At 42.8% G+C, this 12,476-nt stretch overlaps 1 protein-coding gene and 1 long non-coding RNA gene across 3 annotated transcripts in view; one reads left to right on the top strand and one right to left on the bottom strand.

Annotated features, from left to right (window-relative positions):
• The window catches only part of LOC309656371, a 214,753-nt gene that overhangs the window by 119,992 nt on the left and 82,285 nt on the right, over positions 1-12,476 (top strand). The gene's annotated exons all lie outside the window — the stretch shown is intronic.
• On the bottom strand, positions 1,730-8,505 carry PSMA4 (proteasome 20S subunit alpha 4). Of its 2 annotated transcripts, none has more exons than XM_082452702.1 (9): positions 8,380-8,505; positions 6,934-6,960; positions 6,666-6,708; positions 6,220-6,382; positions 4,867-4,944; positions 4,454-4,542; positions 3,860-3,990; positions 3,249-3,372; positions 1,730-2,141 (listed from the first exon to the last, which is right to left on the bottom strand). In XM_082452702.1, the coding sequence occupies exons 2-9, from the start codon at positions 6,934-6,936 to the stop codon at positions 1,987-1,989; spliced, it is 786 nt and encodes a 261-aa protein (XP_082308828.1). In that variant the 5' UTR covers positions 6,937-6,960; positions 8,380-8,505; the 3' UTR covers positions 1,730-1,986. The 2 variants fall into 2 exon arrangements, with proteins under 2 accessions (XP_082308828.1, XP_082308829.1); XM_082452703.1 differs by lacking the exon at positions 8,380-8,505 and adding an exon at positions 8,174-8,347.

Consider the following 12,476-nt stretch of genomic DNA (forward strand, 5'->3'; position numbering starts at 1 on the left):
ACACTGCTATTCCTTAAGAGCACTTAATGAGGGATTAGGCTGGGACCCCATATCTGATTGACAACACTGCTACGGCTCAATGCACTGGTTCTCATCCCTGGCTGTCCATTAGATCACCCGGGGAGATTTGCAGCAATGGTAATGCCAGGGTCCACTGCAGAGATTGCTTTAATTGGTATGGGGTATAGCCTGGGTACAAAGAAATTTAAAAGCTTTTCAGATGATTCCAATATGCAGCAAAGCACTTCTCAAACTTCAGCATGAATTGGAAACACATGCAGAGCTTGGTAAAACAGACTGCTGGGCTCTATGCCAAGATATTTATTCAGGAGGCCTGGGATGGGACGCTAGAATTTGCATTTCTAGCAAACACCCAGGTGACGCTCCACAGACCACACTTTTAAGTAGCACTGCCCTACAGCACTTCCATCAGAGGGTTCTATTCTAAGTGACAGCATCCTAAAGCAAAGCTCAGCGATGGAGCTCCCTTTGGCCAAACTGAACTATTCTCATCTTTTGGTTCCTTTTCCCCTGTGGCCTTAGTTTCTCTTGCATAACCTTCCACATAGCTTGGGCTGCCGACTGGGAGGAGCTGGTCCTAATGCAAGATCCTCAGTATTCTTTCCTCACATCCACACATCAAGTCTGGCTTGGCTCAGCCCACATGTTCATTCTCAAACCCATCCCTGGAGACAGACACGGTAATCTGGCCAGACTGAGTGATGTGCTCACCTTTGTGAAAGGAGTGGGATTATCTGACTGACAGACCTACCAGGACCACCTGGAGTAGAGGGGCAGAAAACCAGAGTGGAAAACCCGTAGCTTACAGGAATGATGAGCTCAAGGCAGTGGTCACCTCTCGGGGGTAGAGGGAAACAGAGAAGAATGAGACCTGAAAGGGACACACAGGGGGCTTCAAAAGTACTGATTAATTTGTTTCTGAAGCTGGGTAGTGGATACACAGGGCTTTCATTTTAATTCTACCTTTCACGTTTTACTATGTTTGCACATATGTATGTGCATACACACACACACAATTTTTAAGTCCAGTATGAACATCCATCAATATCAAAGGCTGGCAAACGACTCTTATTTCACTAGATAGACTTCTGATAGGGTAGTATCAGATGAGACCTAGGAGAAGGACAGCTCTCCGTTTTGCTCAAATTGGGCTACAGGTTCTCCAAGATGGTAGGGGAACAACGAATAGAAAATCTTCACTGCACAGTTCCCATCTTTCTCTTTTTATGATGTTTACATTTCTGTCCATTTTAACATCTTATTTAAAAGTAACTGGGACTTCCCTGGTGGCGCAGTGGTTAAGAATCCGCCTGCCAATGCAGCGGACACGGGTTCGATCCCTGGTCCGGGAAGATCCCACATGCCGCAGAGCAACTAAGTCCGTGTGCCACAACTACTGAGCCTGTGCTCTAGAGCCGCGAGCCACAACTACTGAGCCCATGGGTCACAACTACTGAAGCCTGTGCCTAGAGCCCGTGCTCTGCAACAAGAGAAGCCACCGCAATGAGAAGCCCATGCACCGCAATGAAAAGTAGCCCCGGCTCGGCGGCAACGAGAGAAAGCCCACGCGCAGCAATGAAGACGCAACGCAGCCAAAAAAAAAGTAACTGCAAGAGTAGCCACAGTATACATAAAGCGTGAAAAGACCACAGCCCTATTAATCCTGGTATCTTTAACAGTTATTGCTAGAGAATTTTTTCCTTCACCATTTCCATTCTTTCCAAGTTTTATTCAAAAAAAAAAAAAAAAGAGGGGGAGGGTGATTAAGATGTCCATAAAGAGTAATCGTCATTACAATATTCACCTGGACAGCAATAACAAGGACCCAATTCAGTTGGTACCATCCTATTTTCCCACTAGACAAGTTAAAAAAAAAAGGCAAAGCTTTCTCAATGTGGAAGAATAGGACAGCTTTTACACTGAAATGGTGCCCCAAATGAGTTATAAAATCCCTGATTTTGTCTTCTATTTATCCTTTTCTTTCTGTTCTTTTTCTTTCTTCTCACGCTCAGCTTTCGCTTCTTCTTCCTCATGTTTTTTGATCAACTGTTCCACTTCCTTTTGTTTGAGAACTCTGATGACTGTCTTTCCATTCTCTCTTGTTAGTGTGGCAATTTCCACTAGAAGCAAACACACACACTTGTAATACAGGCAGCCATACATAGCCAACACACTTAATAAGCAACCAGTTTAATCTCTTCATACCATTTGAGCCTTAGTACACCACTTTTCCAAGTTTTCTGCTTAATATAGTTCATGGGTACTTTCATGGAAACAAAATACCTTCAATATTGTAATGTTTTTATGAATATTTTTACTTTAATATCATCTTTATCTTCACCCATACTAACTTTCTGAGCTGCTGTTCTGTTACTTTTTTGGAAAAAGTACAACCAGCCAATTGCTCTAGCTGGCCTGACCAGAAGGAACCAGTTTCCTTGTTAGAACTTCTGAAGGCTCAGCCAAAATCTTTAACCAGTACTTACACTTATTTTTCATGAACTTTTCAAAACAAAGGCATGAAAAGCAGCTCCCATGACTATGGATGAGAAAAGCAGACTAATGCCAAAAGGAGGAGAAATTTTGAGAAGGGAAAATTGAGTAGTGCCTCCTTGAAATTAGGTAGAAGTAGACAAGAGGACAATCTGCAAGTAAATGGCATTTTTTAAAGCAACACCAGGAGCTAAGTTATCCTAAACTAAATCAATACGTTAATTTACTACAATTTTTGAAAAACATTATTTACAAATATTGTTTTTATATGGTCATATAACTTTAGCTAAATAAAGCATTTACAATTGCAAACATGGGCTTAACATAAGAGATCAGTAGATTCAGAAGAACAGAGGGTACAACTCATGCAAATGATATACCTCTGATAAAGTACACCAAACATATATAACCATATAATTACTTTCATATTCTTTATTATATGTACACATGAGCATAGATATCATTGTCAAGAAGTCGATAAGATAAAATAGCATGGATCAGATTTAACTATGAATATTGAGAACATTCAGGCTCAAGTCCTTAAGCTTGTTATGTAGTGTGGGATGGTGGCTCCAGAACTTGTCAGTGTTGACCTTGGTCAAGTCTTAGGAAATAGCTGTAAGGTCACCTAACTTATAGGGCTGCTGTTTCAGTGCACTATGATAACATGTTAAAAGCCTACTCAATCAATTCCCTCACTAAGCAAACAAATTAGAGGAGTGGACATAAATTACCTTTTTCAGCAGAGAGCTTACTAACATCCATGGTCTTATTTAGGACTTTGATAGCTAAAGCAAGAGCGGACTTCAAAGTCATTTCTCCTTCTTTGTAATCTTGTTTCAACATCGACACAGCTGCCTATAAAACATAAGGAAGAATCAACATAGAGAATTTCCTTTAAATTTTTGCGTTTTTTAGGAACATGAATAATGCCTGAATTATTATTGGCATTATAACCAACATAAACAATTTTGATGGCAGGGAGGGTTGACATGGGATAGGGGTGCGAAGGAGGGATGTTGATGATCTATGAATGAATCCCAGGTATCCATGATTGAATTCAGGGGGTCTGTGAACTAGTATGTGGGAGACTGGGGAACTAGATCTTATTTTCACAACTTCTAACTGAAAATTAGCACTTCCTTTCATTATTACTGTAGGCAATAAACCCTAGTAGTATTAGTAGTACCTGTGACTTCATCACCAATAGAAATCACAGATATTTTCATATCACATTAAGGCTATTGCAGCTACCTTAAAATGTTGTTTACACTCATCACTACTTTAAAACTATGGCAGTTACTAGACCCTTCGCTACATTCTATAGCAACACAAAAATACTCACAGCGCTATTATTTCCAATGCATGTAGCTTTCCATCCTCCATAATTTCCGCTAGGGTCACTCTGATAGAGCTGAAAGCCATAGTGCTTATCCCAGCCAATGTAAAGCAATGAAACACCAAAGGGACGTTTTCCTTTAACAGAGAAAAAAAAAGCCAAACATACCAACAATCTAAATTTAGTATCACTATGGTTACTTGAGCTCAGTGGCTAACCCCTTTTCTGTGAAGTTAAGCATTCATAAACCGTTCCGTGTTCTGGCCACCATAGATAAGCTCCATCAAACATTCCACTTTTGTTTCTAGGATTTGGATGCAGCCAGGAGAGGGAATAAAGACAAAGAGGACCAGTGCTAAATTTCATCATTATGTAAAAAGCAATTTGTTTCCTCATTTGAAAAGGTTATTTTGGCCTTTCAGTAGTCTATTAATAAAATGTTTGATAGTCCACATAGTGGAAGCCAGTTAGTTCATGAAGTGAGAATGTATGAAAAGTGTCTACTTATTTCATTTTCAATTTCATTTTACCATCTCAAAAAGGTTATTACTCATAAAACGTTTTATCTTTTGGGAATAAAATTTCCAAAAGTTTCAGTACCTCCAAACTGTGTATAAGCTTGTTTGATATCACACAGTGCTGTGACCAACTGCTCACAAGGAATTGGCTCCTGATACTGCAACAAATACCTAGGATAAAGAAACTGGCATATGAATAGTTTTCTCTAAAACACTCTATATACACACTCTAAGCAAAATACCCTCTGAAAAGAAATCTCTGCCATGGGGTCAACATAATAGTCACTTATAAATAATCTAAAGGGGGAGAGTAGAGGGCATGGCAACATCTTAATAATCATACAGTAACTAATATTTTACAAGTTTGGTTAAAGAAAAAAACACTGTAATTTGCAATTAATAGGTTTTTAATGACTTTAATCTTTACAAAAATGAGTTCTTAGAAACATCGAAACTAATATTACATATCATCAATTATCCTATTTATGACCATACCTTTGAGCAATGAGCCTCAGTTCATTAGTCAGAACATTAGCATCAGAAGTTATGCCTGCCACACTGCAGGCCATATCCCTTGAGGAAAAGAAAGACATTTATCTGTAAGCAGGGAAGATGTTTACCAGGGGTATTTTACAAGTTTTAGAAAGTACTAAGCTCTATTAGAAATTCACCATGCTTCCTCTCAGCTGCTACACCCTTCAGACAAAACCTATGTGTGTTTTATCTTTGTAGGAAACTTTCAACTTGATGTCATTCAACACATAAGATAAACAAATGCACACTTAAGTTCTTCACAACAGATGTATTTACCATCACCATCCTGTGAACAGGGCAAGAGAATAAACACTAGGAAGCTAGGGTAAATCCCAAGAGGATTCAACCACAAGGAAGAAAAAGGTTTTGCCAGACAGGAAGACAGACTACCCCACGCTCTTGGGTAGTAAGTACTCTCACCTCCTAAGGCCTAACGTGATGGGGGTGAGGGTGAGGGGACCCGAAGGGCAGGATATTTTATGAGCCTGCCTAGGAAGCTCAGGGCTAGGCTTACAGGGAGTATGCATTTCCTTTCTCTACCCCCCTGTTCCCTGAAAGCTGCCCCGGCTCTCCTACAGCCTTGACACCCTCTGGCACTGTGCCTAATCAAGCCTGCAAGCTGCTGAGGGGCCCAACAGTGACTCTGTGGAGGAATGACACTTTCTTGGGTGAGTGTATCAAAAAGGCCCTATAACCAGAATTCACCTGGCTCACCACTGAAGGGAAAGTCTCCAATGAGCAAATCCAGCTCTCTGCTAGCTGCAAAGCCCTGAACACCCAACTGTAACAGAAACTCACTAAGTGTACAGGGTTTGTCTAAACTTTTCCCAGACCTTCAGGAGGCCTGCTCTTTGGTAAGATTCACTATAATTCAAAATAATTCCTGAGTAACCATTATTATAAACAATACCTTGAGGGCCTCCCATATGCCAAACACTGTGCTAATTTATCTCATTCATTTTATTTTATTTCATTAAACTGCCACAACCACTCTAGTAGGCTCTGAAGCCCAGAGAAGTTGAACAATGGGTGTGAAGTCACAGCTTGCATTGGTGGAGCCCAGATTTAACCCAAAGCTGTGTGACTACCAAGCTTGTACTCTTATCACTATACAACGCTGTTTCTCCACTAAGTACTTGACCCTGCACTTAAAAAGAATAACATATGATCCTGGGCCTCAAGGAAGTTTCAAGCAAATAAGTTAAAAGGAAACAATTTCAGAAGTAAAAACAGAACAAACTGTTCAATTCTATCATGTCACATGCAATAGCCCTCCCAAATATGATGAGATGTTTTCCCTAAGATTTCACTTACTCATTCAGTTTATAAATTTTTTCAGAAAAAAAGACTTCATCAAGAAGCTTGTGGATGTTACGTCTCTCTGCTGCAAGCAGAACACCATCATTTGCTAAAATTCCCAAACAGGTGCCTGCGTGTCCTATAGCTTCCATGGCATATTCAACTTGGTACAAGCGACCTACAAGACACAAGCAGTGAGAAACCGAGACTCTCTTCCTTGTTCGTGCACCACTGGTTCAAGAGAATCAGCAACAACACTGGAGGGCTACAAACAAGAGTCCCACTTTTACTCATAGTCCTATGATGTACATAATCAACCTGGTGATCATCACTTCAAACTACAGAAAGGATGAACAACTTAGTATTAAAAAAAGTTTGTAGATTCCCCATCCACCCCTAAAATTCAAACACTTAAAAAAAATTTTTTTTATTTGAGACAGATCAAACAATGTATATTTTACCTTCTGGAGAAAATATGGTGGTCCTGGAGTCATATCTTCGAGACTGCAAAGGAAAAACATACAAGTGATTCCTACCCACTTTTAGTAAGCCAACTCCTGTAAACCCACAAATCATTTTACAGAACACATCCTGGTATACAAAATTCAGAGAGTGGGAGGAAACTGGTAAGACATCATTCCATTTCAGTTTTCTCATGCAAGTCTGTAAGCTGAGTACAAGCAATACAATTTATCAGGCAACAGCTTACTGGCATGTGTATTAACTCACCATGTTTTCTGAACTTTATGATAATTCCTGTAAAAAGAAAATAGGATAATTATTAAAAGGAAACTTACAATTTAAAAAGCATTTCTTGACTTGAAAAAAGTTTTCTTCACTCTCTTCATTCAGCCAACATTTACGGTGCACCAGGCACTATGCTAAATGTTGGAATGCCAGCATGGGTAAGAGCAATCCCTTTCCTAAAGAGCGTACAGTTTGGTGGCCAGGTGAGGGAGGAAGACACAGAAGGACAATTATAAAGCAATGCGGAAACAGAGGCACTAAGGGTAGAGTGGGAAGAGGGTTGGAGAAAATCAAGAAAGTATTTTTTGCGAAACACATACAGAAAATGAGCCCAAATTAGAGATGGGAGAGGCAGAAATAAGGCTGAGAACATTTAGGTCTAAGAGGAAGAACAGGGGAAGAAAGAAGGGAAAGGCATTCCAGGCAGAGGAGAAAGCTTGAGCAAAAGGCACTGAGGCAGGATAGCTTAATGGGCGAGAGAAATTGCTGAAGTTAAAAAAAATATGAAAAAACGAAAGAACTAAGCAAGTATCCAGACCATGTAGAGCTTTGAATGCCAAGCTAAGAGGCTTAGGCTTTCTCCAGAGAATGATACGGGGTCCTGAACTATGAAGCGGAGGAGCGGGATGGTAATCTTTGGCATCATTACTATTACTGCAAAAGACAACACTGGGGCTCAGCGTGATTTGGTGGAAAAGCCAAACTTCGGCCTCCAGAGCCAATTTTCCCGAATTCTAGAATATCGGTAATTAAAAATGGAAAGATAAGTAGGGATCAGGTCCCGAAGGCCCGCGTGCCCAGGTAAAAACTATGAATTCTATCTCTTAAGCAATGGGGCTCCAAAGAATGATGCTGGGCCAAAACGCCACAGGAGCTGACCGGCATTTTAGAAAGATCGCTCTGGCTGGTGAAGACTGGGGCAGGGTAACCAGTTATGAGGCTGCTGCAACACGCAGGTGAAAGGTAAGGCTAGCCCGGAGCAGAGAGCCAGGAGAGCACAGACAGGAGACGGCCGGGGCTTCTGATTCGCGAGAGAACACAACTTTCTCATCTCCACGCCAGACGCAGGACAACGGCCCGAGGCGAGTTCACCTGCACCTCCTTTCCCGCAGGTTTACTTTAACTACGGACTCTTACAGTGACGGAAGCAGCCCTACAACTCTGTCCTGCCCACCGGCCCCGCGCCCGCCCCGCCGCTCGAGCGTCCCCAGCCCCGTGGTGCCTGCTCAGTGCAGAGAAGCCCGACGGCGGCCGTCCGGAGTCAGTCCCGCGGCCGGTCCATCACCAAGGAGCCGGTGCAGAGTCATCATGTCCACGGTTCCTCGGCGGCCGCTGCAGGCCGGGACCAGCTCTGCCGCGACGCTCAGGATCCCCGCCCGCGGAGAGAGCGGCCAAGCTTCCGCGAGTGCGCAAGGGGCAAAGGCTCACCGAGGGGAGACGCTGAAGAGCCTACACGGAGCTCTTTCTCCGCGAGAGAAAATCCACCACCACTGCCTGAGTATCCGCTGCTAATATGGCCCCCGCGCGTGCGCAGAGCCAACGGGGGGGGCGGGGCAGCCGAGGACGCGGAACTCCTTCTGGGGGGCGGAGCGAGCGCCGGTTGTCCTCGTGGGAGCTGGGGAATTGAGGTTCGGAGGCACTGGCAGGGATCCTCAGCCCGATGAGGGGGCACTAGAACACGGGGAGCGGGGCAGGAAGACCCTGGCCAAGGAGGAAGTGGAATTATAGCTAATGTCCCTTTTCCACTGTTTGCGCTTTATTTTCACTTTCGCTTTCTATTCAGCACTAAGCCATAGGCCCAGGAGAGCACTGGTGTGGGACCGCCTGTTAATTGCTTGCCTTTCCTGCCCTGTTCTCAAAACGGACCCAAGCACGTCAGACGTTACCCTTCACTCTGCCTCTTATCATCTCCCTTCTTGAATCTGTCTTCCACTTTTATTGCTGATACATGCCTTTTGGGGCATATAAAGCATATTATGGTGGGGTTTACACCTTTGGGAGAACTTTCACCTTAGTCTCCTCCTCTGTCTTTCACCTCGTTAGAAAGGATTCCCCTGACCAACCTAGTTAAAGCAATACCCTACCATCACCGTACACACACCGTTATCTTCTATACAGAAATTGTCATGTTTATTTATGTGTTCATTATCCATCTCTCCTTTCCACTCTTTTTTTCATCTGGCTTCAGTCTATGCAAACTATCTACTATTCATGTTTTAAGTTTCTTCGAGCTAGACGCTTGACTAGGTCTGAATTGATGTGTAGTCATTTGATCATAGTCTCCTCCAAGAAGAGGTCCACAGGGTAGGGACTTCGTCCTCTTCATGTTGGGCAAAAAATTATTATTGAGGGATCTGAGCTTTGAAAAGGAGGTAACCTGGGAATGAGTTGTGGTTTGAGGTCTCTCATTTCTGCTTCCCAGGCACACAGGGAGGTGAGCCAAGGCAAAATGGCAAGGGCCACACCCAGACAGGTGGTGTTCTGAAAGCATCCTTAGGTGGCAGTGTAACTTATGGAATCTCTCTGAGGATCCCTGCCACCTTAGTTCATTCTGACGAATTGAGCATTAAGAGTTTTAAATGAGAGGTAGAATTTATTAGGTCAAAAGAAGAGGGATCAGTTGAGATAAAAGAGCGGAAGTAAAAATGAGTTTGACAAGTTTGGGTGACAGAGTAGCTCAGTCTGGCTAGAGTGAAGACGTCAGTGAAGGGAGGAAAGGAGGAAAGGCATTTTAGGCCAAACTGTAGAATGCCTTCAATGCCAGAATTTTTTCTCTGTAGGTGGTGGGAAAAGAGGATTAAAGTGATGTTTTAGGATGATGAAGCCTCATGATCTCCCATCCCACATGTTCCTCCTACAATGTGGCATGGATGCTTCCCATTGAGAGGTTTTGTGTCCCCTTCCCCTGAATCTGGGTGGGCCTGTGACTGCAACGGAAGTAACATCATATGACTTCCAAACGCAGGTCATAAAAAATAAATTTGTCTTGTTCTCTTGGGAAGGTGTTTCTTGGAACCCTGGCACCATGCCATGAGCGAGCAGAGACCAAATGGAGAGAGAGTCCACCAACAGCCTGGATGAGGTTCCAGCATGACTGGCCAGATTTGTGAGTGAGGATTCCTCTAGATGATTTTAGTCCCCCATCATTGAATCTCCCCCAGCACTGAGGTCTTCCCAGCTGAGGCCCCAGGCATTGTGGAGCGGAGACAAGCTGTCCCAGGGCCTGTCTGAATTCGTGACCTGAAGAATCCATAAGATATAAAAAATTGAGCTTTTAATCTACTATGTTTTTGGTTAAATTGTCACACAGCAACGTATTGTAATGAGAGTTTTTATCTGGCCCTGATATGAAGGCTGTAAGGTGGAGAGATTAAGGATAATAACGCCAGAAAGTAAAGTTCTGTTGCAGTCTAGAGGGGATAAAAACCCGGACAGAAAAAGATACTTGCAAGAGTAGAGTCTTTGCTGGAGGTATGGTATTGATTCCCAAATCTAGAACTGGTTTTCCTCCTCATTGGTGGAAAGAACCAAAGACCAGCACTTGTAGACGTGCGTTCATTCTAACAGTTCATCAGACGGTTCTCTATTAAGGCTGTGCTAGGGGCCTGGCACCAAGCTAGGTTCTGAAGATAATGAAATAAATATTATTCAGTTTATGCCACCAAAGAGTTTATAAACTACATTGACCTGATTGATTGGAGATAAGCTAGGGCAAACACCAAATAGTAAAATATCAATGCAAGGCAGCCGGTATTCAAATATCTAAAGAGTTGGTCAGCAATATTTGCATTAAGATAATTCAGTGGAAGAGAATCCATGTTAGCAGAAGGAGCAAAGCAAGCAGGAAATCTGTAGAGTTTCATGGTATAAGAAAACGAACACTGGTCTGGGAGTGAAATGCAAGTTTTAGTTCATTTTTCTAGTCCCCAGTTTCCTGAATGGTCAAGCCAGATAAAAATCACAACCCCTTAAATTTGAGAAGCATAAGTGATTTTCCTGTGAATGATCTCATTTGATCCTCCTAACACAGGTGTGTATGTGAGCCCATAGGGAGGAGAGGAGGGGAGGGGAGAAAGGAGGAGAGGAGGAAGTGGTATGGGTCCCTGGCTCTCTTGGAGCAAATTGCTTCAACTTTTTAAGCATCTATTTCCTCATCTGAAAATGGGGATTAATCACAACAGTACTATTTACACTCCCACCAACAGTGCAGGAGGGATCCCTTTTCACCACACCCTTTCCAGCATTTATTGTTTCTAGATTTTTTGATAATGGTCATTCTCACCGGTGTGAGGTGATAACCTCATTGTAGTTTTTTTTTTTTTTTTTTTATAAATTTATTTATTTTATTTTAGGCTGCGTTGGGTCTTTGTTTCTGTGTGCGGGCTTTCTCTGGTTGCAGTGAGCAGGCTTCTCATTGCGGTGGCTTCTCTTGTTGCAGAGCATGGGCTCGGTGCGCAGGCTTCAGTAGTTGTGGCGCACAGGCCCAGTTGCCCTGCGGCATGTGGGATCCTCCCGGACCAGGGATTGAACCCGTGTGCCCTGCATTGGCAGGTGGATTCTTAACCACTGCACCACCAGGGAAGCCCCTCATTGTAGTTTTGATTTGCATTTCTCTGATAATTAGTGACGTTGAGCATCTTTTCACGTGCCTCTTGGCCATCTGTATGTCTTCCTTGGTGAAATGTCTATTTAGGCCTTCCGCCCATTTTTTAATTGGATTTTTTTGTTTTTTTGATATTGAGCTCCGTGAGCTGTTTGTATATTTTGGAGATTAATCCTTTGTCTGTTGTTTCATTCACAAATATTTTCTCCCATTCTGAGGGTTGTCTTTTTGGCTTGTTTATGGTTTCCTTTGCTGTGCAAAAGCTTTTAAGTTTACTTAAGTTCCATATATACACTACCGAATGTAAAATAGTTAGCTAGTGGGAAGCAGCAGCATAGCACAGGGAGGTCAGCTCGGTGCTTTGCGATGACCTAGAAGGGTGGGATAGGGAGGATGGGAGGGAGGCTCAAGAGGGAGGGGATATGGGGACATATGATTCACTTTGGTGTACAACAGAAACTAACACAGTATTGTGAAGCTATTATACTCCAATAAAGATCTATTAAAAAATCATAACAGTACTTTTCTCACGGGTTTTTTTGTGGAGATTAAATGAGATAATGCATATAAAGTCCTGTGATATAATATGAAATATATGTTTGGTCTTTGTCCCCGGTTCTGGCACAAAGCTTCTAAAACTCTTGTAATTTCCTGAGCAGTAGGGGAGAGAGGAGCGTCTTTTTTATTCATAATAAGACCCTTTCAGCTACACATGAATTTATGCTAATGAAGTGAGTCTTGGAGGATGGGTGCTGATTATTAGAGGAACCAACCAAGTGACTAGAGGGCTGGAACTTCAGCCTCACCCCCCACCTTCTGGGGAGGGGAGATGATTTGATCAACCAGGGGTCAATGATCTGATTAACCGAAGCCAGCATAAAAGCCCTAACCAAAGAGGTTCAAGAGCTTCTGGCTTGGTGAG

The sequence above is a fragment of the Balaenoptera physalus genome, assembly GCF_965194825.1.
Source record: "Balaenoptera physalus genome assembly, chromosome: 2".
Lineage (NCBI taxonomy): Eukaryota > Metazoa > Chordata > Mammalia > Artiodactyla > Balaenopteridae > Balaenoptera > Balaenoptera physalus.

Coding starts and splice junctions, on each gene's coding strand:
- PSMA4 (XM_082452702.1), bottom strand. Junction 4,945..6,219: donor AAAATTTATAAACTGAATGA/GTAAGTGAAATC, acceptor CTTTTCCTCAAG/GGATATGGCCTGCAGTGTGG. Junction 4,543..4,866: donor CTGAGGCTCATTGCTCAAAG/GTATGGTCATAA, acceptor TCTTTATCCTAG/GTATTTGTTGCAGTATCAGG.